Here is a 25,703-nt window from a genome sequence, read left to right on the forward strand (position 1 = left end):
CATTATGTTTCACCTTGTATACATTTTGAGTACTATTTCAACCATATGCATATCCACACAAGTATCAGAGAGTTTATGAGGCTTTAGAAGAAAAAGTGAGTGAAAAATCCTTTTGTGGTTTTCATATGAGAAAGCAAAGTGGAAGTAAGATGGAAACAGGGACCTCAAAGTGCTGTGAAAGTCAGCTGTGAGAAGCTCTCCTAACAGAATTATGAAAAGTAGTGTGATCAGAAGCTGAAGGAATATGTGGCATTTGAGTGCGAGAGAAGTTGTCCAAAGGCTGGAAGCAGGCCTGGAGTGGAGGTGGAGAGTAAGGAACATGTAAAACCTGCCATATTTAATACTTTAGCCTAATCATTCAACCATACTGGCTACAACTCCAAAACTCAGTAATGAGTATGTGAACTATTCTCTTTAATTTAATTACTCTGGTGGGCCAACTGCCATATGAAAGTTATATCCCCAAAGGTCAATTTACAAAGCCTAGAAAAGAGGCCAAGATCATTTTACACGTGGAAATCTAAATCCTTCATAGTCCTTTAGTAATAGGAGATACTTTACAGCATTTATACCAGAAGCAACTTGTGCTGTTTTGGCTTTTGATATCATGAAAAACTAGCACAATTATGAAAGGTTTTAGGAATAGGGGAGAGTGCTAAGGGACTTAATGGAGTAGAAGAATCCTCAGTTCTAATCTAAACCTTCATTAATAGTTAAACACTGTTTTCTGGTGAATATGCTTGGCAAGACACTTTTTCTTTTCCTTCTTTATAGATATTGAGAGGTTGGTTTCAACAGATGCTTAAAGTGAGACATTTGTAATGCCCTGCAGGCTTGACCTCAAAAAGATGATTTATCATTTATTTGGCCTTTACTCTTTTTTTCTTTTGGTACCAGGGATTGAACTCGGGACCTTGCACTTGCAAGGCGGGCGCCGTAACCACTGAGCTAAATCCCTGGCCCTGGCTTTTACTCTTTAACCACAGTGCCATCATCAAGGTGAAAACCAATTGTCAGCAAGGCCTTTGGCTTTGCTATATCTCACAACCACTGGTTAAATTCAGCTGGGCATCTTGTAAATGCATGTATACTGACAGTTCCCATGGGAGAGAGGTGCTACAGATAAATTAGTTTCAAAGTATCAAACCACATTTTGCCAATGTTAGAAAATAGCTGTGCGTTTGCATACAAAAGTCAGGAATGTATAGTACTTATTTCTACCTCAATATCTGAACAGATATTTGCATGATTTTCAAATAGTCATCTGGGACTTTGGGTTTTCATATCAATTGATAATATGAACACTTAATGCTGCCCCTTGCTTAAAACTGTTAATCAAATATAGATTTTTGATTAATAAGTAAAAGTTCTAATTTCTCAACCTATCCAGCACTGACTCATTGATTCAGAGAAAATATTTTCAAGGACTTGAACTACGTAAAGGCCAAGGGGTTTTAGGAGGCCCCTTATAAACAGTCTAGCTCAGAGAGATTTTAATTCTGTTTATTTAATTATTTAAATAGGCTTCCTCAACCTGCAGGGAAGAGGCCAGGCCTAGACACAGTGGTGATGGACCTGTACTATCGTGAGCCATAGAACCCTAGAGTGGGCTCATAATAGACTTGCTTCCTCCCACTGACAGCAGTTCATTTGGATTAGATGCATGCATGAATTATAAAAAAGCTTTTATTTAAAAAAAACACTTTTATTCTTGAAAGTGGAGTTTTCCAGGATAAAAAATTGGGGCAGAGGTGAGGAATTAGGGTGACCAACAATTCACTTCCAGTAGATCCAAAACTTGGGGATATTGAGGTACTGATTTGGAGGATCTTGGTGTCCTTTGGATTTCAAAGAACAGATAGAGTTTAGAAATGGAAAGATGAAGAATCACTGGTTGCATAATAGGAGAAAGTTGGAAACTGGGATATTTTCTGAGGTGATATTTAAATTCAACCCAAAGTTTAAAGGAATCAGTTCTTGGCAGAAGAAGTTTGAGACTCATTGCTTTAAAAAAGTCTCTCTTCTTCCCCATCTTCTTTATGTTCTGAAATACAGAAAGTTCCTTCATAACTGGATGGATTTGGGATCAGTGCACCAGCAAATCTCTGTTTTTCTAATGTTCAAACTCTTTAACAGTAAGTGAATGTACTAGGATGCGTAAATTGGCAGATGACAGCATGATACTTCCCAGTAACAGGAAATTCTAGTAATAGAAGCTCTCCTACTCATATAATAAATTATCCTTTTCTTTATTTAACAGCAGCAACTTTAAGTGTAATAAAAATCCTTTTATCAAATCTACTTCCACTCTGTCCCTATTGTTCAACATGGAGGTTTTCTCTACCTTCTTATTACTTTTAGTTTATTCTTTTTCTTTTAAGCAATTCTGTCTCACTTTCTCTACTTTTGCTAACCACCTTCCACTTTCTGTCTCTGAGCATCCATGCGCTTTCTGATAGTTACACCTTGATTTTTCTTTGGGGGGTTCTCTGCACCCTTTCTTTCAGTTCAAGTGGCTTAAGTGGGGCTGATGGGGTGGGCAGGCTATTTAGGCCCAGTTAAGCTTTACTGGTTAAGAAATGGGCATGTGACCTACTCCCCTCCCGTAAAAGTCAGTCCCAGGACCTTTTAACTATTGGAGAAAGAATGTTTGATTGGTTGGGAGTCTTAAACTGATAGAATGTGAGGCTGGAGCCACTGCTGGCCATTTCTGGTGTTTCTTGGAAACAGGCCCCTCCTTGTGAGAATAAAGCCAAGCCAGAAAATCAGAGGTGAGCAAGAGAAACTAAAAGAGACAGACTTAATGATATCATCTGAACATATTTTGAAGCCAGCTTCACCCTTGAACTTTCTTTTTCTGCTTAACTCATTAGAGTGGGGTTTCTGACAGGTGCACCTGAAAAATCATGTCTGATTTAGCATCTTTCCCAGTAGTGTCAGATGTTCTTGATTCCATTTCATCGTCTCCATCAACATGTTGCTGTTTCCTCTTGTATCACTTTCCCTACTTCCTGTCTTTGAAAGCTTCTCTTTAGTATGAAGCATCCTTCAATCTCTTCCCATTTTTTTTAAAAAGGTAGAAGCAAGCAAATAACTCTTGACCCGGTCCAATGCAGACTTCTACTTCTAGTTATTTGCTTCCTTACTCCTTGAGTGCTTATTCCAGGTTTTTTTGTGAATGAATACACTATACTAATCATCTGCATCTTCATTTCTCAATCTGTTTTCAGTCCACTACAACTTGGTTTCCACTCCCATCTATTTGGAAACTGGTTAGTAAGGGCAACAATGACTGCTTGTGATCTAGTACATAGGACACCTTTAGTCTTGTTTTTCCTGACCTTTCTGTTTCCCAAAGGGCCCAGTGGAGGTCACATATCTGCATTCTTGATGTCATATAGCTATAGCACTTATAATTAATCCTGATGAGGATGAAATCTACCTTGTCTCACTTTTCATGCCTTTCTTCCCCACTCATCTCTCAAGTGACTCAAATTCCCCTTGGTGGTCTTTTATCTGGCAACAGTGATGTAGATTTGGACTGTACTTTTTTGGATAATTTTGTTGGATGCTGTAGAGGTGAAATTCTAAGTTTTGTGGAAGAAGGATTAGATATAATAATCTTACATATCTTATTGACACACAGAGTGCTGCTAAATAAGAAACAGGTTAGAAACTTGGGTTTGTATTAATTCAGGCTTGAATGTCCTAAATAATTATACCCATTCCAGTAATCTGAAACTGGCTTTGCCCTTAAAGAACCAATGACTTTCCTTTTCTACTTAACTAGTTGTAGTTGTGTTTAGATGTTAGATGGCAACTACTGAAGAACACAGGCAACCAACAGACTTTCCATCCTGAGAATAAGAAATAGGTAGGGAATAAAGAATTGTTGTGGACTTTAATTTACTAGAATAGAGAATTCTAATTTTTTAAACTTTAATTTCTCACAGGAGATTTAATCATGAGAGACAGCTCATCTTGTTCAAATATGGGTACTACCACTTTTATGTAGAAGATTCCTGAATTACAGATTTAGTCTGCACTTCTCTGAGCTTCAGAAGGGCCACATATCCAGTATCTGTATTTCTTGGATGTCCTGTAGTCATCTCTTATATCACCATTACAATCTGCTTTTCTTCCTGTCCTTTGTTATTTTCCAGTTACCACATAAGAAATCTGGGAATTGTTCTAGGTTCCACTTTTTCTCCTATTCCTCATATATAATTTCTCTTAAGGCTATGTACTTCTTGGTAGGGTTTCCAGTACATTAGTTAGAAATCCTCATGACCTTGGTTTTGCCCTATATTCATTCCTCATACTGAGGTTGAATAATCTTTAAAAGATTCAAGTTTGATTTTGTAACTCACTGTTTAAAAATTTCCCCATGGCCTCATAACAAAGATAATACTTTTTAAGTATAGCTGCACAGGGCCTTTTATCTCTTTATCTCTTGGGATGTCTTCTTTGAATGTTTTCATGCTCTCTGTTTCAGGGTCTTCTTGCATGCTTTCTCTGGAAATCCCTTTTTCTTTCACTACACTACCACTTTCAACTTTGCTGATTTGGAAGAGTTCTTCAAAATAGAGACCCTAACACCCAGGAAACCTCTCTATCATGAGCACTCTCCCCAAGTCTTGAGGGAGCCCACTCTGAGTTGATGATTATCATAGCACTTGTTTCCTGGTAATGCACTGGCTTGCTTTGTTTCACTTTAACCTCCTTGTCTCACTGATCTTAGCATATCAATACTCTTATAAAAAGTTTTCTTCCTGTAATTGCTGCACACACCTGAGAGGCTGAGGCTGGAGGATGACGAGTTTGAGGCCAATCTGGGTTACACCAAAAAAACCTTTTTTAAAAAAAAAAATACGTAAAATAGAAATCTCAAATTAAAAAAAAGACAGTTTTAATATTAATGTGGACTTCATCCTTCAAAGTAAAGCAACCCATATAAAAGTATAGGATTCTGACCTTGGCCATTAATGTAAAGTTTTAAAATTAAAATAGAATTGGGAAATGTATCAAAAGCTACTCAATAACTCAACAAATGAATGTAATCTATATAGATAATTGGTACCACACAGAAGTATATTCTTCAGTTTTGGATGAGTTTTTGCAAGCTATTTGATTTATAATTGACAAAATTCTCCTTAGCTGAGTATTAACACCTTACCTGAGTATAATAGTAGCTAATATCACTAGTTTCCAGGTGTACTCTGCACTTTGTATTGGTTACAGTGGTACCTGGGTTCACAAATGCTTTTGTTTGTGAACAGTTTCATTTACAAACAGAAGCATTTAGCAAAATTTTGTTTTTGTTTGGGAACTCAGCATCGGTGACAAACACAAACATGGCCATCTTTTCCAGAATTGTGAAACTGAGATACTATTGTATTTCTTTTAGTTTAAGTTTCTGCTACTTAATATAAGTAGAAACATTATATAGGGGGAAAACCCTAAAACAAATACCAAAGCTTTGAAAGGGTTTCTGGCACATTAGCTAAACACTACAAAATCAGCATAGTTTATACTTTGCAATGTATTCTTCTATTCCTCATGCTTTCCCTGTTTCCAGGAGTTAGCTCTCTCAGTAGTGAGACCTGTATTCATTTAGCCTTTGCTGTTTTAATAATACCAAAAATTAATAATGTTCTATTCTCATGTAGTCTTTTACCTTTAAAATTACAACAATATAATCCTTTACATGTTTATTTTCTAGTAAAAGATGAAGACTCATGCTGAAAGAAAATAGAAAACTTTTGTCCCTCTTAAAATATATATATTAACACATATTTGATTTAATGAACCCAAACTGAAGTGGTGCAGCTAATCTACTAGCTTCAGAGGCCCATGAGTACTCCCTCTTAAGAAGTGTGGAAAACGGGGTTGCTGAAATCGAGGAACAGGTAGCCAGAGAAGATATCAAGGAAGCTATGAACCAGTAAAGTTAGGGTGTGGTACACAAACTGATTGCCCTTACATCATGGACACTACCTTTCACCTGTGATGGATGGTGGCTTTTCTTTTTAGTCTTTGATAAACTTTTTCAAAAGAAAAAAAATCCTCTTTCCTCATTACCATCTTGCTACCAGCCTCCTTCTCACCTATCTGGACTATTCACAGGGAAAGAAGAGCAATTATTTCTGCTGATTGCATGGAGGACACAACACACCAGACTCTTGACCAATTTTTTCTTCTGTTTTGTTTCTTTTTTGGTACTGGGAATTGAACTCAGGGCCTCGTGTTTGCCAGGCAGGTGCTGAGCCACTGAGCTACATCCCCGGCCCACCCTTGACCAATTTTACAGATTAAGTCATAGATAGCAAAGGAGCTATTTTGGAGAAAAGAGGTAGAATTTGGGTGAGACAATACTAATTGAAATACAACTAGATGCAGTGAAAGTCCTTAGGGTACTGCTTTTAAGTCCCAATAATATTATAGAAGGGTTAATAGCCTTTCATATTTTACAATATTGTTTGGGTTCACTGGTAGTTGGGACATTTAAATAAGTAGTGTGAAGGTCTATAGAAAAATAGACTAGAATTTTAAGATAACTCGAACAAGCAATTCCAGTATATAGAACATTTAATTTGAAATAATTTAAAATATTCCATCATTAAGATATTTAATCCATGCCCTGGCACCTATGTTTAAGAAAATGTTTAAGTTTGATCTCAAATTAGTACAAGTAGACAGAAATAACTTTATGTGAACATGTATTTAAATTATATATGTATATATACTCAAGAGATAAAGTCAGGGTGTATATGAATTTAATATATATAGGGTTTTTATATATATACATATAGTGCTTTATATTCATACACAGATATATATGTAAATATATATAAATATATATTTGCATATTTATACAAAACTACCTGTGTGATGAATATGTGTATAAAATCTACCTCCACTTAATGGCAGAATTATCTAATTTTACTTATGGGACATATTTTGGAAAACTTTGCCCTAAAGAGACATACTAGTCATATATTACACAGATCTCTAGTCTCTTTTTTAAAAAAATTAAAAAACATTAAAAATTATTTTATTTCTACTCTTCTACATTTAACTACTGTAATCTTGAAGGCCATTAACTTGGATAGGGAATGCAACTCACTTTTGTGGAACTGAAGATAATTCTGAGCTACAAGAACCTGAGTTTACACTTGAACCTTTTTGCTGTCTTCAGGAAGAAAGATGACCTAAAACAACTAAGAGAAAAGGGCTGTTCTTTGCTTAAAAGGTTACACTGGTCAACTACTGGGGTATAAACATCTATTTCATGAAGTGATTTCTTTACCTATAGACACAGCCATGCATAACTAAGTTTGTAGATTTCTTCCAGTCTTTTTTTTTTCCCTAGAAAAGTTTCCTCCGAAGTTAGTAGTAGTAGCAAGTATGGCCAAAAGAGAAATACGGTGTTATGTGGGGATAAGACTATTTCAAACAGTTATGTCTTTTAAGCAAAATGTTTTGTAAGTTTCTTGGGAACACGGCATTTTCCCTTATTGCACACCCAAAGCCTTGTATTCTTTCTTTCTTCTATAGAAGCCTTGTCACTTGGAAATTTCTAAAGTCTCTTATATTTTCACTTTTGTGTCATCTTTTAAAATGCAATTTTAAAACATTCATGATTTATTAAAAATAAGTTGTTAAACATTAGTGACAAATATGCCAATTTAGGTCCCAAGTTTGGGTTACCTACTTATAATCAGGAATTAAGACCAAAAAAGACTGGGACATTTTACTTTCATAGGGTACTTGTGCAGAAAAATGTACCTGTGTGATCTATGTGTGTATATAATTATGTATTTGTTTGACTTGTCCCTGTTGTGTGTACTATATACAACTAGAAGAAGATACTTCTCCTTGTTGATTGTAGTTTATCAAGGATGCTCATAAAATCTAAATTATGCAGGACTTTTATTTAAGTGGTGAAAACTGTAGTTCTGTTTTTTTTTTTTTTTTTTTTTTTTTTTGGTACTGGGGATCAAACTCGGGTCCTTGTGCTTGGGGGGCAGGTGGCAGAACCACTGAGCTAAATCCCCAGCTCATGTAGTTCTAAATCTATGAAGAATTCTCTGAGTGAATAAATAAGAAAACTACAAAAAATTAGGAAAATATCGTAAACTCAAGTTATGAGGTATTTCAAAAATACAATGCCAGTAAAAATTCTCTTTTCCATAATTTGCAACTGCCAAATTGGTTTAGATTTTTGGCTTTAGTTTATCTGTCCTTATGTTTGGAGAAACACAGAAGAGTCTGAGATAAAAGCCCTTTTGAAAATATGAGGGTTGCAGTAGTTCAGAGCAGAGTCAGAAAAGGAAAGAGATAAAGCAATACTCACCTGTCTTTGTATGAGAATAACAATATTTCCTTAAAAGTGCTTGAAAACTTTTTTAGTCGTAAAAATCACTCACTTTTATAGAACACACAATTGTCTATGTGACTACTCTTTCCAGAGGGAGTTTTTTTTGTTTTTAAATATGAGGAAAGCACGACTTATTCAAATTAGATTTTCCATGCTGTATTTAGTTTTACAGATGTGTTTAGTTCTAAAACTGTGGTTTATTGTATTATAGGGAGAACATGTATATAAAAAAATTCCAGGAAATCCTTACTCTCAGACACAGTCATTTTTAACACTGCACTGGGACCTCTTAATTCCTGTAGCTTATTGCTTGCACTAGTTAGAAATCCTTGAATTCCCTGTATATACCTAATTGTCATGGCTGAAGTCTAAAAAACTGGTCCAATATTACATCTTATGAATAGCCTGGTTTTTAAAGTTTCCCCAAAGCTTTTTGATCTTTTTCTAATAGATTGTTCCTCCTACATAACAAGAACTAGTAATTCCCAGCAAGTAGATTTCCTTAGGTGTAATGGATTACCAGAAACATACAGATCACATATGAATACATTCTCAGCCAACATACACAAGCATTCACTCAAGGGACAAACCAGCCATGGCCCAGGCATACATACATGTGCAAATGTACAACTGACAGCAAATTATTTTAGATCCTAATGTCCTCTGAATATTAAAAATTAGCTGAGAGACAGCTCTTGTGACATTTAGTATGAAAATTTTAGACTGTAATTTTCATGATGAAGTAGTTTCATATCACATCTCGTGAGTTTCTTATTGCACAGCAAAGGACCATGCTGAATATCATGCCAAAGATCTGAAATAGAAGGAACCACTCATTAGTGACTTTCAAATATATTTGATAAAAAGGTTAGCAAACTGCCTAGGTCTCTAACTTAATAATTGATTATATTTTTAACATAATAATTGATTATAATTATTGGTTGTAAATAGCATTTTTATATGTTCATTAAGGATGGCACTGGGTAAAGACTTCATTATTAATTCTGCTTAAAATGCTTTACTATTTTATTATTGTTAACGAATAACAAGGCTTTGTTTTAAGAAAAAGATCCCATTAGGCCAGGGATTTAGCTCAGTTCTGCTGCCTACCTTGAAAGTGCAAGGTCCCAAGTTCGATCCCCGGTACCAAAAAATAAATAAATAAATAAAATAAAAAGGCCCCATTGCTGGCTTATAAAACAGTTCTGAATTGTTGTGAAATATTGATATGCTACTGGTTTTGGAATTTAATATTTTGAGGTTAATCCCAGACTTCATATATTCATTTTGAAAAATGTATTCATAACTTCCTGTTGTTTAAATATGCTTATAGTCTAATCATTTTTTATTATCAGAAAAACTAAATTCTTACCACAATGATCACATATTAAAAAGTGGGGCATCTCTTCATTTCTGGTCCATTTCTAAGTGCAAATGATACTTCACTGGTTTTTACTCAATAGTTTTACCAACACATAAACTACAGTGTCTGAACTATGGCATTCCTGACTTCTACATTTTGGATAGTTCTCTCAGTAACCAGATAGTTGGGTGACATCAAGCTCCATTTCATGGTTTGAATGGAAGCATGTCAAAGGCTCCTTCTTCATTTCAGTCATTTACCCTGAAATTTTGCAGAGTCTGCCTGTGCCATTTATAAACAACTGTCATTGTTTTTTAAAAATTCACACAGTAATTCTTTGATTCTCTCCTCAATCCCACCTTAAGTTAGACTAGGATCTGTAAAGGCTAAATGCAACAAGGCATAAAATGTTCAGTTGTTCTAGAAGGGCAGGAGCAGACTAAAGTACAGGCATAGCCAGGAACAGCACTTTGGGCTTCTGGCTGACAAGACTCAGTACCAGTGTGTGGCAGGGGAGACACCTAATGGACATTTGGTTAACTGATTACACTGTGCAACCTGTGCCTTATTCAAAAAGAACTAAAGAAACTCAGAAGGTGCTGATCCAGACAACCAACCTAGGTATTTCCCCTTTACCATGTGTTACAGTTTGGATCTTAAATGTCCCTCAGAGGCTCATGTCTTGAAGGACAGTCCCCGCTGATGGTGCTTTTGGGAAATGGTGGAACCTTTAGGAGGTGGGGCCTAGAAGAAGGAAAGGAAGTCACTGAGGGTGGGCCTTTGAATGGGATTCTGGGACCCCAACCCCTCCTGTCTTTTACTTCCTGGACACCATGAGGTGAGCGATTTTACTCTCCTATATGCTCTCTACCATGGTGTGCTTCCTATTATGATGTTCTGTCTTGCCCCTGGCCCAAAGCAACCAGAAGTGGCCACAGACTGAAACTTCTGAAACACTGAGCTAAAATAAACCTTTCCTCCTTTTACATTATGTCAAGTATTCTGTCACAGTGATAGAAAGCTAAAACATCATGGTGTAAGGTTGCATACAATCGCTACCTCATCCTGGTTGTACTCTGAAGGGATCCCTCAGAAAGAAACTTCTTTAGGCTCAGCTGCTGCCACCATGAGTCAGGAGTGACTTCATTAGTTGAAACTGTAGAATTGTTAGGAGGATCTATTTCACGCCTCGGTTACGTAGAATGTTTTCAAACTTCCTGCCTCAGGATTGTGCCAGGGAAGCTGCAGAATTGCAATTAGGCTAGCTCCAGAGCAGGTGGAGAGGGCCTGAGAGATATCCTTGGACTCAGAGGTCCTCAGCATGATATCTTTAGCCACTGGTCTACCCCTCTGTGCTCTAAATTCAGAAAAGGGGAAAGTGCAGGGTCCCCTGCAAAGTACCATTTCATGGATTTCTTTCTCATTCTCATAGCCCTGCCTTAGTGTAGGCCATGGGTTAATCTATACAGAAGACTGGAGAGTAAGTGCTATCTCAGCATTAGTTATCATCAGCCTCTGGACAATGGAAATCACCTCTTCACTAGCCTCTTCCTCCATCTGGTCTCACTCCAACCCTTCTTTGATCCTGCACTCAGGTATTTCTAACCCTTGAATGCTCCTCTCTGAGGATTAACCCCAGCCTCTTAGAAGGGCTCACAAAATACTATTATGTGGACCTGACATCTCCTCCAGTGCCATCTCTTGCCATTCCTATCATACCTGTCTGTGGCCATCTGTTCTTCCCATACATTCTTCTTTTGTACTTTAGAACTACTGAGCCACCTACACGTGCCTGGTACACTATCCTTTGTACCTTCCCACATGCTATTTCCATCACCTGGATTTGGGTTCAGGAACACTCAAATTACGTAGAAAGCTGGTATTTATTGGGTGCCATATGTTCCAGATACTTTCTCTGAATTAATTTGTAATAATAATTTATATGCAGTATCCCATTTAATTTTCACAATGACCTTAATTTGGTATCTTAAAAACCTCAGCCAGGTGTGGTGATGGATCCCTGTAATCCCAGTACTCAGAGGCAGAAGCAAAAGGATTGCAACTTTGAGTCCAGTCTGGGCAACTCAGTGACTTAGCAAGACCTTATCTAAAAATAAAAATTAAGAAAAAAGGAGATGTAGTTCAGTGTAAGAGTCCTGGGTTCAATCCCGAGTACCACAAAAAGTTCCCATTTTATAGATGAGGAAATTGAGGTACACAGAAATTAAAAGGCATTCCTGCAATCTCAGGTCTTATAAGTAGTAGAGCTAGAAAAATGAATCTAGATCATGTGATGCCAGAGCTTAATTAATCACTATACTATGCTGTCTCTTCAAATCATAGATTAACCTGAAATGTTATTTTGAATTGAAAATTGCTTACCTACATTAAGATTGGTGGCCTTAAACTGATAAGTTATTGCAGTGATGAACTCAAGGTCATAATTATGTCAGCACTGAAATATATAACCATATTTTAAGACTGATGTATTTAACTAGCTTTGTTCTTAGCAGTTGTACCATGAATAAATGTCTTTGCCCTTTATGAAAATTATCTCTTGAAATACTGCTATCTCACGTGTTGAAAAATCAGGTGCAAAGGTCCAAAGCTTCTTAGAGGGCAAAAAAGGTAAGTTCTGGAATTTTCTCACCGTGAGACCTGCAACTCCAATACCAACAATTCCGATGAGCTGAAGCTTAACACTGATTATGGTTTCAATTTCATCAATGCAATTCTGTTTGGGAGAAAAAAAAGAATAAAAACTGATTGTATGTGTGACCCACTCCTCTCTCCTGATCAATTCTTTCTCTACAGATCATTCTGTGAAAATTAATTCATGTCAGCCTCTCTCTGCTCACATGTACTTACTCTTAAGTAACATCGTCCTGACAACCTTAAAACAGAAGTGTAGTTTGGGGAAAAATATAATCCTTTCCTTTTGGTGGAAATTTTTAATTTAGGTCAGTTGCTGCATAAGAGCCCTGAAATCTAGCTGAGGACGATATTTCTCTAGGATCTGAAACATTTTAAAATTTGAGACCTCTTCATACTTTCAGCAAAGAAAAATAAGAAAAATAGCCCCAGAATAATAACTCCTTGTTTTCATATTGTTATTTAGAGTTTAAAAGACTTTTTAGATACTTGATCAAATTTATTATGCAAAGTAGCCATTACCTACTAAGGAACTAAAAACCCTGTGCAAGTTTAAATTAAACAAAGAAAAGCCATGGCTTAGGAAAGTCAGGTCTTAGGAGTTAGAGAACCATTCTCTCTTGTAGTGGCTGTGCTATGCTGTGGGTCCCTATCCTTACGCCCCTTAGGAGACCCATGAAGCAGTATTCAAAGGACCTTCACAGAGAGGGGAAAATTGGATAGGGAGCAGAAGAGGTCACCTGTAACTCTTATTTGTTTCACCAGTGCTACGGTTTGGAAGCATTCCCCAAAAACCCATGTGTTAAAAGCTTGGTCCCCAACCTCTGAGAAGTGGGACCTAGTGGAAGGAAGTTAGGTCACTGGGGTGTGTCCTGAAGAGGGTACTGGGAGCTTGGCCACTTTCTTTTTTTCTCTTTCTCTCTCTGCTTCCAAACCACCATGAGACAGACAGGCAGCCTCTGCCCTGTGGCCCTCTGTGACATACTGTGTCTCCATAGGCCCAAAGCAACAGGGCCAAGAGACCTTGGACTGAAATGTTGGAAACTGAGCCCAAATAAACCTTTCCTCCTTTTAAGTTGATCATGCAGGTATTTTGTCACAGTGGTAGGTTCAAAAGCTTCTATTTGGAGTTCTCTTAAGTAGAGTTGTGCTCTCAGTCCATCTATACCCTCAGGCTACTCGGATCCTTTGACTTGTCCCTAATAATCTCCCTCAGATACCCTTAGAGGCTACATGAAATCCTGAGAATGCTTCTCACATCAACTTTCATGCTTCCATGAGACAACAAACATTTCTTGAGCACCTACTTTGTATCAGCCACTGGAATATGCAGGTTGATGTGGGAGACAATAAGACATGATTTCTTCTGTTGTCAGGAAGCTCAGTTTAAAGAAAGATTCACACTCACAAAAAATTATAATACATTCTGGTGAAAGTTTAGAAACACTGCTGTAGACACTGGGTCCCTTATATACTGGAGAAAATGGTAGCCAACCTATAGCGCTTCTTCTAACTTTTATCTCCTTTCCCTGTGGTCTTTGTATATATATATATATATATATATATATATATATATATATATATATATATATTTATTGGTACATTTTAGGTATAAAATACATTTACATTTTTCATTGGGTGTTTGTACCAGAACATGATATATCTTAGTTTTTATTTTTTTCTCCCATTACCTGTGCACCCTTTTCCCCCTCCACCCTTCCCTATTTACACAGAGTTTGATTCCATTTTTTTTTCTTTCTCATAATTTTTCCTTTCCCTTCTTCCCTTTCCCCTTCCCCTCCCACCATCCCCTAAACCTTGGACCTTTTCTTATTTCAAATTATCAATTATTCATTTTAATCATTTTCATCTTTATTTACACTTTCAATTTCTCACACTAGAGAAACTATTCAGTATGTACAGATGTGTGTCCTATTTATTTCACTTAAGAGTATGGCCTCAATATGCATCCATTTAGCTATAAATGTCTCTATTTTCTCATTCTTTATCCCTGAGTAGTACTCCATTTTATAGAAAAACCACATCTTCTTTATCCAGTTTCCAGTCGATGGGCACTTGGGCTGTTTCCAAGCTTTAGCTATTATAAACTGTGCCGCTATAAACATAGGTGCACATATATCGTTGTGGTATGATTCTTTTAATTCTTTGGGGAAGATCCCCAGCAGTGGAATATCTGGGTCAAATGGGACCTCTAGTCCTAGTTCTTTGAGGTATCTCCATACTTCCTGTGCTCTTAAATGCTTCCTTTCTTCAGTGCTAGGCACTGTTGCATGTAGTGAGCAAACAAAAGAGACAAGGCAGCCCATCTCCTGGCTTCTTTTCCTCTTATTAGATCCAGAGGTACACATTCCTGTGGAAAGTTAACCTCTTCTGTGGCTGGGGGTCTCATTCCCTCTCATCTCTTTAGGAGGTCCCTGTTACCAACTATCTTCTTTCCTTCCTAAAAACTCAGCCACTCCTCCTGTGTCATTTCCCCTCCCTAAGTAACATCAGGCCTAAATTAAATCTAAAACAAACAGTAATACTCATAATGTTGTCCTCCTCCAGCCCTGCCTGGAACACCTCTTTTCCTTCATAGCCATCTCCTTTTTATGACAAACTAATGAAACATGTTTTGACTTTACTTAGCCATAGACGTATACATAGTTATTGAAGAAACTTGGAAAATAGATGTTAAAAAAGAAAATAAGAAGCAGGTGTACTCTAACTAAGATAATATTTAACATTGTCAGTGATTCTTACTCATAGAAACATCCCCCTACACTTAGAACTGCAAACTTTTAAACTTAAGCTTACAACTTCAAAAATACCTTGTTTCACTAAAAATTCCTTGAAACTATGATTCATACTGGCATTTCATCATGACTCTTAAAACATTTCATCATATGAAAGTACCACAATTTATTTAAATAATCCTCTGTTGTCACATATTAGGAAACTACCCAATACTTTGTTCTTAGAAATAACACTGCAATGCATACTACTTCACAAAACTTTCCATATTTCTGATTCCTTTTCCTTAAAATAAATTATGAGAACTGTAGGTTATGGACATACTTAACACTCTAGTCTTAGATAATCATATTAACCTCTAAGACTATTGTACTCATTTTTTCTGAAAAAGTTTATTTCACATCATTCTTGCCCAAACTGTGTTATTATTAAGGTGGGGGAGGGACCTGGCCAATTCCACAGGTTAAACAATGGAATCTCTTCATTTAGATTTGCTATTAATTTTTAAGATTGCTTTTCAGTGCTTATGCTTTTCATGTGCTTAATGGCAACTTGTATTTAATGTTTAATGAAATCTCCTTCATATCCTTGGCCAAAGCCAGATACTGGAAAGAGTGCTTTCTCTTTTTTGTTTTTTGGTACCAGGGATCGAACTCGGGACCTTGCGCTTGTGAGGCAGGCGCTGGAACCACTGAGCTAAATCCCCCGCCTGAGTGCTTTCTTTTTTTATATCTCACTTCCTGCAGCATGGACCCTGTTCTCACATGAAGTCCCCATTTACTTCCTTAAATGCGAAGTACTGTTGGCTTTTCAGTAGTTACGTTAGTGGCCTTGTTAGGCTTTTAGTTCCTCAAGAAATCATCATGTTTTCAGCCTCTGTGCCATTGTTCCCACTGTCCCCTCTGCAGGCAGGCCAACCCCTCCCTTTAACTGCACAGTTATTTCTTATTTCTGAAGATTTAGCTGAGACATTACTTCCATCCAGTCAGCCTTCAGCTGGTGCCCCAACCTCTGGCTTATCCTAAGTGCCTTTCTCTTCACCCCACCACAAAAATTCAACAAAACACTATCCCGTGCATACTTTCATTACTGCACTGAGGCCATTCGATGTTCAGTTCTCCGACTAGACTGCCATTTCCTTGTCAGTAGGGACCTTTTCTTATTCACTTTTGAATGCACGGTGCCAGACACAAGGGAATAACACTGTCTGGACTTCTATGGCAGCATTTGGCCTTGGTGATTATTGCCTCCTCCTCCAATGGTGACTTCTCATTGGTGTCTCACGACTCAGCCCTCTTTCTTTATTTGATCCCCAATTCCACCTTTTATCAGCCTTTAATGTTGTTGTTCCCCAGGGTTCTATCCTTGTACTTGTTTTCTTCTAAATCTCATGGATCAAATTCATCTCTATAACTTTAAGGTTCTATAAGCCACCAACACTCCAATCTCTTTCCTGAACCACAAAGCAGGTATTTCAACTTTCTTTTGGTTATTTCCACGTAGAAGTTTCTCTGGCTTCTCAAAAATCACCATGGTAAACACTGAACTAATTTTCTTTTCTCTGTAAATGGCTCCTTCTCCTCTACTCATCATCAACAAATGATGCCATTTGTTGAATCAGAAACCCGGAAGAAGATCCACCCCTCCCCTTTCTGGTATCTAACTGGTTATCTGTCCTGTAGGTTTTACCTTTCTCCATTTCTGTTGCTCTGGCCAACTTGTCTCAGTTAACGTTTCATGGTTGACAAGGAGGAAAGATGTCTTCCCAACTGTTCTCCTCAGGCCCAGGCTGTTCATTTTCCATCAATCCTCTGCATGGCTACTAGAGCCAACTTAATAAAATGCAAATTCTATTCCAGGTTCTACCTTCTGTGGAGTGCTAGGCAAGGGGCTGAAGGCTAGACTGCTGTCTTCACAAGGGTCTTCAAGAATGGGTTCCTCCTCTTTGAAGAACTCATTTCCCACAAGTACTTAGGCTTTCAGCCTCTGCTATATTCTGGTACTTACCCGAATACGAACAAGTGCTTTCTCTTGTCCCCAGGCCTTTGCCTTATACCCTCTGCCCAGAATTTCTTCCTATCTTCTGTTTGCTTACTGAACTCTTATTCACCCTTCAATTTCTTCATATTAGAGAAGCCTTCAGGGGCTCCGGTTGAGTCTGCTGTGCTCCCTATAATGTAGCCTTAACTGCTTTGCAAGTCTCCACAGCCAGGCAGTGCTGTGTCTTATTCATTTCATTCAGCGCAGAAGGACCTAGTTAGCATTCAATGGCGATTCATGACACAAACTGGAATTTATATATTATCATCCCTTCACAACCAAATGCTGAAAAGCCTTGAGGTCACTGTCTCCATATTCTTACCTTTCCCTTTCTTTTCATGTTGTACCTGTGCTTCCCTAACTGTTTCATTGACACTGTGTGGCAAAAGTCACTGATAATCTTTAAAAATAACAAATCCCAAAACTCTTTTTGGTTTTCATTTACTTGTCCTCTCTCTTCACAGCATTTGACTGTATGGGAGAACCATCTCCTCCCTTGACTTCCGAGACGCCACAGTGTGGACTCTCCCTTACTTTCTGTCTCTTCATAAGTTCTTTTTTTTTTTTGTACCAGGGATCGAACTCCGGACCTTGCGTTCCCGAGGCAGGCGGCGGAACCACTGGGCTAAATCCCCAGTCCCATAAGTTCTTTTTCTGGCTTCTTGTCTCCAGTTTACCCCTTAAGCAACAGCATCCTTAACTCTTTCCCTGGTCTACACACACTCCCTGGCTCTTCTGTCACTCCTATGGCTTCATCTACTGCCAATATGCTGAGGTTCCTACACCTGTGTCATCCTTTGGACTATCAATGAGTCCTACAGGTACCTAGAGTACAAACTTGATTAAAAATGAAATTGTCATTTTCCCCAAGGATTGCTCCTTTCTCTACATTCCCCTCTGTTACTACTCATCCAACCACCTGAGCAGAGATATCTTCCACTCACCACTTATACCCAGTAGGTAACCCTGTCCTGTGGATTCGACCTCCTGAACATGGCCTGAGTACCTCATTCCCTCTCCTTCCCTACTGTTTGTTACTTGCTTTGGCTCTTCATCCTTCCTTACTGGATGCCAGTGAAGCAGTCTCCCTCCATTAGTCTCCAGCCTTTTATTTGACCCTTAATATACAGCACCGTCAGTTCTTTTCCACAATGCAAAACTGATTAGGTTTCATTGTCTGCTGAAAGCAATGGCTCCCTCCAACCTCCGGGTTTAAATTCATGCCTTTACCTGCCTCTCCCAAAATGTTACTCACCACTCCCTCTGGATTCCCTGTTCTCCTGTAGTCTGGAGTTTCTTAATGCCATGACTCTGTTCCTATTGCTTTCTGGCCCTAGAATGACTTTCCTTTGTCAAAACTCAGCCCAAGAATCTCCTCCATATGAAGCTGTCCTAATTCTACTGTGTGTCTCTGGTCCCCTGTACAGATGTCTCACACAGCTCTATAGCCCTTGATTGGTCAGCCAGGCTGCTGAGAGCAGGCGCCTTGTCTTTTTTGTCTTGGAGTGGCATAGTGCCTGCTTGATGCAATAGTTAATAAATGAAGCATTTATCATTGCTGTGACTCCCTCAGAGAAGTGTGGGGCCGTGTTCTTGGAGGATACACCTCTGGCCCTGGTGAGCTTAAATCCACAAGCATGTGGCATCATACTAACAAGTTAGTCTACTATTATTTCCCCGGGTACCAGGAGACTGATTCAGCATTGTTTTGCTTATTTTACATGGAATAAAGTGGGGCTCAGAATCCACAGAGAAAGGGTCTCCTAGAACCCATCAAAGGTAGGACCTGAGCCTCTCTGCCTGTACCTGAAGGCACAGACTGTCTCCTACTACAGGGGGTGGGTGGGAACTCTGGTAGACGCTTACCTTGTGGACTAGAAGATCCTTTGGGCATGTGGGTTGGACCTGTTCAGAACTTCCTTTTCCACAGCACTGAAACTAGAGAGTCAGAAAAGAGACTTTAGGACATAGGATGGGGAAGCAGCAGCTCCAAGTCTGGGCATTGCTGCTAAGGACTGGCAGTGCTAAGATGGCAAAGGAGATACAAAGCCTGATCTCAGCAACCCCAACTGCTATTTCTGGAAAGAGAGTAAAGAATCACATAATCATGCTAGCAAACGAAGAAACTTTCCTAAAGCTGTCTGAGTTTTATGGCAGGAAATGACTCAAGGCAACCCAAACAAGGCAAGAAACTAATTGACAGTGTCTATTCAAATTGCTGCTTTTTAGACAGGAGTTGGGGCTTTCAGAGTCCTTCTTTCAGACTGGGAGACCATGTAACTTACTGAGGAACTAAAGTTTTATGACCTTTGGAAAGGTCTCATTATCTGGGATGCTGTCTGGGAAGGAGAGAAATGGCCACAGTAAATCCCAGGGCCTGAAAGACCAAGATGGAGGGCTGGCTAGCAGACGGTGTCTCGCCCCAGGGCTAGCCCCTTGAGACAGAGGAATCGGTGTGCTGCTTCATGTCTCTGCAACACCTTCCAAGACATTCTCATCACAGAGAAATACCAGTTACCTGGAAACACTTGGCCCAGCAGCTTGCAGCTACTTCTCCATATCACAGTGTTTAAGAAACCAGAGCAACTCTGGCCTGACACTTCTCTTTGGTAAACTAGAAAGTAGCTTTTCTGGCTTGAAGCCTTGCTTGCTTCTGTCACACCCACAATGGCACCTTTTGAGAGAACCTGACACTTATTTGAGCTGTTTTCTCTGTGCTCTTGTTCATGCTGTTTTGTCTCTTGTGGGCACACACCCTGACTTCCTCTTGTGAACTTGGTGGTAGGCCTCTTTCTTGTCGAGGGTTTTGTATTGAACAAAAACTGTAGCTCTCATAACGGCTAAAATAGGAGGCTGCTGTGTATCTTTACTGAAGTTATTTTTATTTTTCATCCAGCTGATCAGAGTGAACCTGCTCCATGCATGACCTTTCAAAGATGGAACGTCAAGGGAGAAGTAAAGTTACTCACTGCTGAGTGAAAGGAAACGAGAGTCCCATTTCCCTTTCCTTGGTCTTTAAGGTAATCATTGTAAGCCTCTTCATACATGGTCTGAACATGTCGGATAGCCTGAAAATATACCAGGGGAAGTGAGAGCACAGTGAGTGGGAAGTTTCAAATGTTCTCTTTTCAAACAAAGGAAAATCCTTTCTTCCATACCCTTCACATGCCAGTCCATATGTTTATCTGTATTTTAAAATGATTCTGAATATATGGAGCAGAATGTAGATGTCTAAGATGGTTTTGATGATGGAAGGATAGACTAACCAAGAATACTTTTCATAGACCAGAGAGGCTTTTTAGAGTGGAGGTTTCCAAACCTGATAAAGTTTCAGCATCAATTGGACCCCAGATTCCTGGGCTCCACCCAGGAGATTCTGAGGCATGGCCAGCACTGGGACCTATGCAGCCATGGTATTCCACTGGGTAAAAGCATTCAAGTCTCTTCATGACATGGTTCAAAAGTTGTTCACCACTAAGGACAATATTCTGAATTTAAATACCATGGGAAGCTTAGAGAACGCTATCTCTAGTATAAAGGTATATGACCCCAAATCCACAGAAATTTCAGAAGGTCCCAAGATCTAGTTTCACTTCTGTATGGAGCAAATTTAAACTAACCTGTGAATATAACCAGCTCCTTTAGAAAAATTTCAAAGAAAGCAGCATTTACTTATTTTACAGTACAATTTTAATAAATTCATACATTGTACTGGTGGCACACAAATTAATCTGAAATATAGCACACTTAAGGTTCCATTATTCCTTTTCCTGTCCATTCCTCTGCATGTTTCTACCCCTAAAAGGCCACTTCCTCTGTGGGTTCTCCTGATAATCTACTCTGGACACCCAGAGATGGACAGCAATCTAAACTGGCTTCACTAGCACATGCAGGCCAGGCTTCCATCTCTGAGGCCAAGTCTTATGGGCAAATGACAAGAAATGACAATGTATGTTCTTCCCCCATCCCTCTTTCTTATGTCTGTATTCCTGCCTCATTTTTAACTGGGGATAATCTTAAATTAGAGATTATTTAAAAAAAATCATAGACCACTTTATAAATCGATGAATGCTGTAACTTGTTTCCTAGGAACATTTATGCACACTTGTACACATGTATGCTCCATTCTGACACTACCTTTAGGTTACAAATTCTGCTTACACTACAATTTGGAGAGGCTATTTAATTTCTTAATAACATTATGGGTATCAATATCCTCATATCTTTTGTCATAAAGAGAACACTTTAATTATCATCTTTAAAAGTAAGTAATTTTTACTTACTACACTCTTGCCTATAAAAGCAAATACTCCAGTGGTCACTTCAGCAGCAAATATCACCAGTAGGCAGGTAAAAAACTGAAGAGGAGAGAAAACACTAATTTCATTAATTTAATACCTTTTCAATTTATTTACCTTTTTTGAATGTCATTCCATTGGAAAGGCAGGAGGCAAGGTTATGAGTTTGAACTGATTGATCTAACAGGAAGCATTTGCCCCTTAGTTTCCTTTATGCAGCAGTCATGCAGTTCATTCATTCAGCTATGGTTTGTTGAGTGTCTATTCTGTACCAGGTACCAACCTTGGCAGTAGTTAACAAGATCTCAGGGGACCTCATGTTGGACAGGGGAAGATATAATGAATGAGTAAAGGATTAACAATGTGAAAAAGAGAATTTCAGATAATGATATAGAAGTCTTACTATTTAGGACAGTGCCTGGCACTTTTCCATAAATACTCGATAAGCAAAAAAGGATCTATAAAGAGATAAAATAAAGTTAGAAGATAAAGTCACAAATAGGGCCTGAACTTGAGGGAGGATGTGACATGAGCCTTGTGTTCCCAAAGACTTCTCGGAAGAGAAGGAGTGAAGGTGAATGTGCGGGGGATGTTTCTGGACAGATTTTTATCAGGTCTTGGGTTTACACTGATCAAACGAAGTTTAGTGATGAACAAGACAGAGAGATACTCAGCAAGAGGAGAAAGAGAATGAATGGATAAAGAAACAAATGAGAAAAAAAAAAGAAAAAAAGAGAAACAAATGAGACATTTTACATAGCAAGTGATCAGAAGTAGCACAGAGTCAGAAAGGCCAAAGACTGCAAAGAGACATGAGAGGCTGTCTAATAAAATGCTGTTTCAGTCCTCTAAGAGAGACATAGAAACTTTCTCTCTTCCCACCCCTCTTCCCGATTGTTTCTCTCAGGCTACATTGACATTGGCTGTATAGCAGTTAACTGAAACTATTTGACTTTTTTTTTTTTAAAAACAGAGGCTTCTGTTAAAATGAGCCACCAGAGGGATGTTTGGTTAAGTTACTGATCTTAACCTGAAATGCATTTCTTGTTGATAATAAGTCCTCCCTGGCTGAAGGAATCATTTAACTACCTCACCCATAGTGAAATATTATTTTTACAAGAACAATCATATTCACCTCTTATAATTGCTAGGCACTTTTTCTTCCCAAACATCTTTACACTAATGACCTTATTTTTTCACACTTTCCACATGAGGCAGGGACTAAGATAATATTATTTTTCTGAAGAGATGGAGAAACCCGAGACTTGGGGTGAAGGAAGGGGTACTGTGGGTTCTGGTGAGCCCTGGAGGAGTGGCGCTGCAGGCCAGTCTTCCTAACTCCCTCCGAGCCAGTTCTTCACCCTCTCCCCACCCCACCCTACTCCTGATAGCCTACTTACTGATCCAAGCACGCACTGTGACTCCCGCATGGCTCCGCAGCACCCGAAGAACCCCACAGCCATCATTAGGGCCCCAGCTCCAACCAGCACATAGAGTCCTGTGGGCAAGAGGTCTCACTGAGCAAAGCACCCCACTCTCTGTCCCCCCAGGGCCAGGGCACTGTCTCCCACCCATGACTGGGCTCCAGATTCTGGGCACTGCAGAGCATCTGGCTGTCAGCCCTGTGATGGCTAACACTTGTTGAATGCTTGCTGAGCCCTTCATGAAGAATGTTTCTCGAGGGCTTCTTTGAGGGCTTCTAATATCCCAGTGAACACAGAAGGGGCCCGGAAGCTTAAGGAGATGAAGGGTACTGCTTGAGGGCACATGGCCAGCAAGGTGGGACACCACATCTGCTGGTCTTTCAGAGCCGGTGCACTCAATTGTCACCACTGCCTCCTATGGGCCAGGCACTGGGTTTCAGGTTTCTACACCTTTGCGTGGGAAACTTCTATCATTGGCATGAGACCAATGACATAGGTTCTAGAGGAGGTCAGGAGCTGATGCCAGAGGTGAGACACAAACCCAGGCCTTCTCCTGAGCCCCTGGGCCTCTTGCACTCTGGACTTGACTGTGTCCATCTATGACAGGCCTCAGGCCAAGTGTTTGGGAGGGAGGAGAAGCTGCCCAGGCACAGAAGGGGAAGCTGCTGGGAGAGGGTGGGATTTGGGAGTTTGGGCTAAAGACAGGAACAGAGGACATGGCAATATGACATTGGTTGTGTGTATTTTCCCCTTCAGAGAGCAACAGCATAGACACTGGACCCGTAGAAGGCTGTGTTACAAGATAACAGCCAACGAGGGCAAGTAATATACATTAACAATATTATTAGCATCATGCTCTAACCAACTGAGCTAACCAGCGGTGAACATGTTATTATGGATAAAATATCAGCTACATGCATGAAGGTCTTATTTTTTCAGGTACTGTTTTATCCATGTAGAGAGTAGATTTATTAATATAACTTTCATAGAAGCCCTACGCAATATGTATTATTATTACCTCCATTCTTTAGACAGAGGAACTGGGTCCCAAAAGGCAAAGCAATTTGTTCAAGGTCGCAGAGCTGGTGTTTGGCAGAGCTGGCTCCTTGCCATCACTCCACCCTGCCTCTCCAGCAACAACACAGCCTTAATTCAGCTGGTGACTTCACTTCCTACCTAAGTCGACCCCAGAACAGTTCTCACAGAGAAAGTAAAGGGCAGAAATGCTCTGGCTCTGGAGACTCCAGCCAAGCCTTCCCTAATTTCCTTCTCTGATCCTGAGATAAGATGGAACACAATGTGAGACCTGGCACTTGGCTTACTTGCAATAAGCTAATAGTCTGTTTCATTTTTTACATTTTACTCAGATGAGTCACCTGGAAACCACTCCCATTCACAGGAGGTGGGGGGCTGGTGTCCTGCCTCTTTGGGGAACCATAGGGTTGCATTCAGGTGCTTTCTGGGCTCCTTGGGGTTGCTGGTAGTGGTTTGTGGGCAGGCCTCTCAGCTCACAGACATAAATGGAGCCACAGGGGAGGCTTCTGTGCTTCCTCTGCTGCCCCACCCAGGCCCAGTCATTCTCATGGCTCTTCTCAGGCCCGCTGAGGTGGCTGCTCTGCTCTTCCAAGGGAGGTGTGCATTTCCTCCCACTCCATTTTCTCTAAAGAGGAATTTAATGGAGGAATGGATGTGGTAACAAGAGAAATGATGCCATAGTAAAAATAATAGTGCTGTTGTCCCCACTGCCTGAATACCTTATTGTTTTTAATAATGTCTTTTCAAAACTGTTGCACTTCTTATCATTTCATTGGCTCCTCAAAACAACCCAGGTAGCAGGCATTTGTTTAGCAAAGAGGGGTCAGAGAGGCGAGATGGCTGGCAGCTTGGAGCCCTGATTCTCATCCATACTCCTCAAAGTAATGGGTGAATGAAGGGCCACAGCAGCAACCAGCCTGTTTTCAGTTCCTTCCAAGCATGTCACATGGGTGGACCATCATAGTATATTGATTTCTTGCTTAAACAGTTCATTGCCTCCCCACTGCCACTGGTACAACTGATGCATGATATAATCACAGCCCAAGGACCAGCCCCCTGAATCCACATCCATCCTATACTCCAGCCACGTGGGTATCACCATGATCTGACTGTTATGGTTTGTGTCTAGATGTCCCCACAAAACCTCATGTGCTCACAGGTGGGGCTTTTTCACAGTGACTGGATCTAGAGTGCGTGATGCTGAGATTAAGGGTGTGTGATTATTCAATCAATCCATTGATTGGTTTGGCATCACCATAATCTTGGCAGCCTAGATAGAGTATAAAAGGGGCAGAAAGAAGCTGTTAAGGTCCCTTGCTTGCTTTGCTACCTTCTCCTCACCATGAACTCTTTCTCCTCTGTGATGCCTGTCTGCTATGCAACCCTGCCTTGGAGCCAGCTGACCTTGGACTGAAACCTCTACAAACTGTGAGCCAAATAAACCTTTCCTCCTTTTACCTTTGGTGTTGGGTATTTTGTCTCAGCAACAAGAAAAGTAACTAAAACACTGACCATGCCCTGATCTCTTCTGATTTGTGTATCTGCCGGTTCCCATGATGTCTCTCTGTAGATTTCAGGTCCACAAACAAACCTTATTTATCTTCCCTAGAATATGCCAGCCCAGGCAGAATTCTCGATCTGTGTTTGTTGGTCAATTGAACAAAGAGAGTAAGTCAAATTAGAAGTTCTTGACTGGCTGCTTCATTACCTATCTTTGCTCAGAGATAGATGCTGGGAACCTGTGTCAGCAAATATCT

The 25,703-nt window shown here is 39.6% G+C and overlaps 1 protein-coding gene across 5 annotated transcripts in view; it reads right to left on the reverse strand.

Annotated features, from left to right (window-relative positions):
- Positions 1 to 6,570: 6,570 nt before the first annotated feature.
- The window catches only part of Tspan2 (tetraspanin 2), a 43,169-nt gene continuing 24,036 nt past the window's right edge, over positions 6,571 to 25,703 (reverse strand). For 2 of the 5 annotated variants that reach the window (XR_002397971.2, XR_205637.3), the window contains exons 3-9: positions 22,888 to 22,985; positions 21,473 to 21,547; positions 20,159 to 20,257; positions 19,056 to 19,127; positions 12,394 to 12,477; positions 10,361 to 10,487; positions 6,571 to 9,194 (exon numbers count right to left, since the gene is read on the reverse strand). Coding sequence is in view for 3 of the 5 variants with exons in the window: in XM_013075610.3 (XP_012931064.1) it covers positions 10,419 to 10,487; positions 12,394 to 12,477; positions 19,056 to 19,127; positions 20,159 to 20,257; positions 21,473 to 21,547; positions 22,888 to 22,985 (497 nt within the window). In the remaining 2 variants the exon portion in view is untranslated. The remainder of the gene's footprint in view (positions 9,195 to 10,360; positions 10,488 to 12,393; positions 12,478 to 19,055; positions 19,128 to 20,158; positions 20,258 to 21,472; positions 21,548 to 22,887; positions 22,986 to 25,703) is intronic. The other 3 variants (XM_087213301.1, XM_004853788.3, XM_013075610.3) reach the window with 2 other exon arrangements.

This window comes from Heterocephalus glaber, unplaced genomic scaffold, assembly GCF_053883595.1.
Source record: "Heterocephalus glaber isolate CG9 unplaced genomic scaffold, H.glaber_assembly_v1.0 deba00001442, whole genome shotgun sequence".
Taxonomy (NCBI): Eukaryota; Metazoa; Chordata; class Mammalia; order Rodentia; family Bathyergidae; genus Heterocephalus; species Heterocephalus glaber.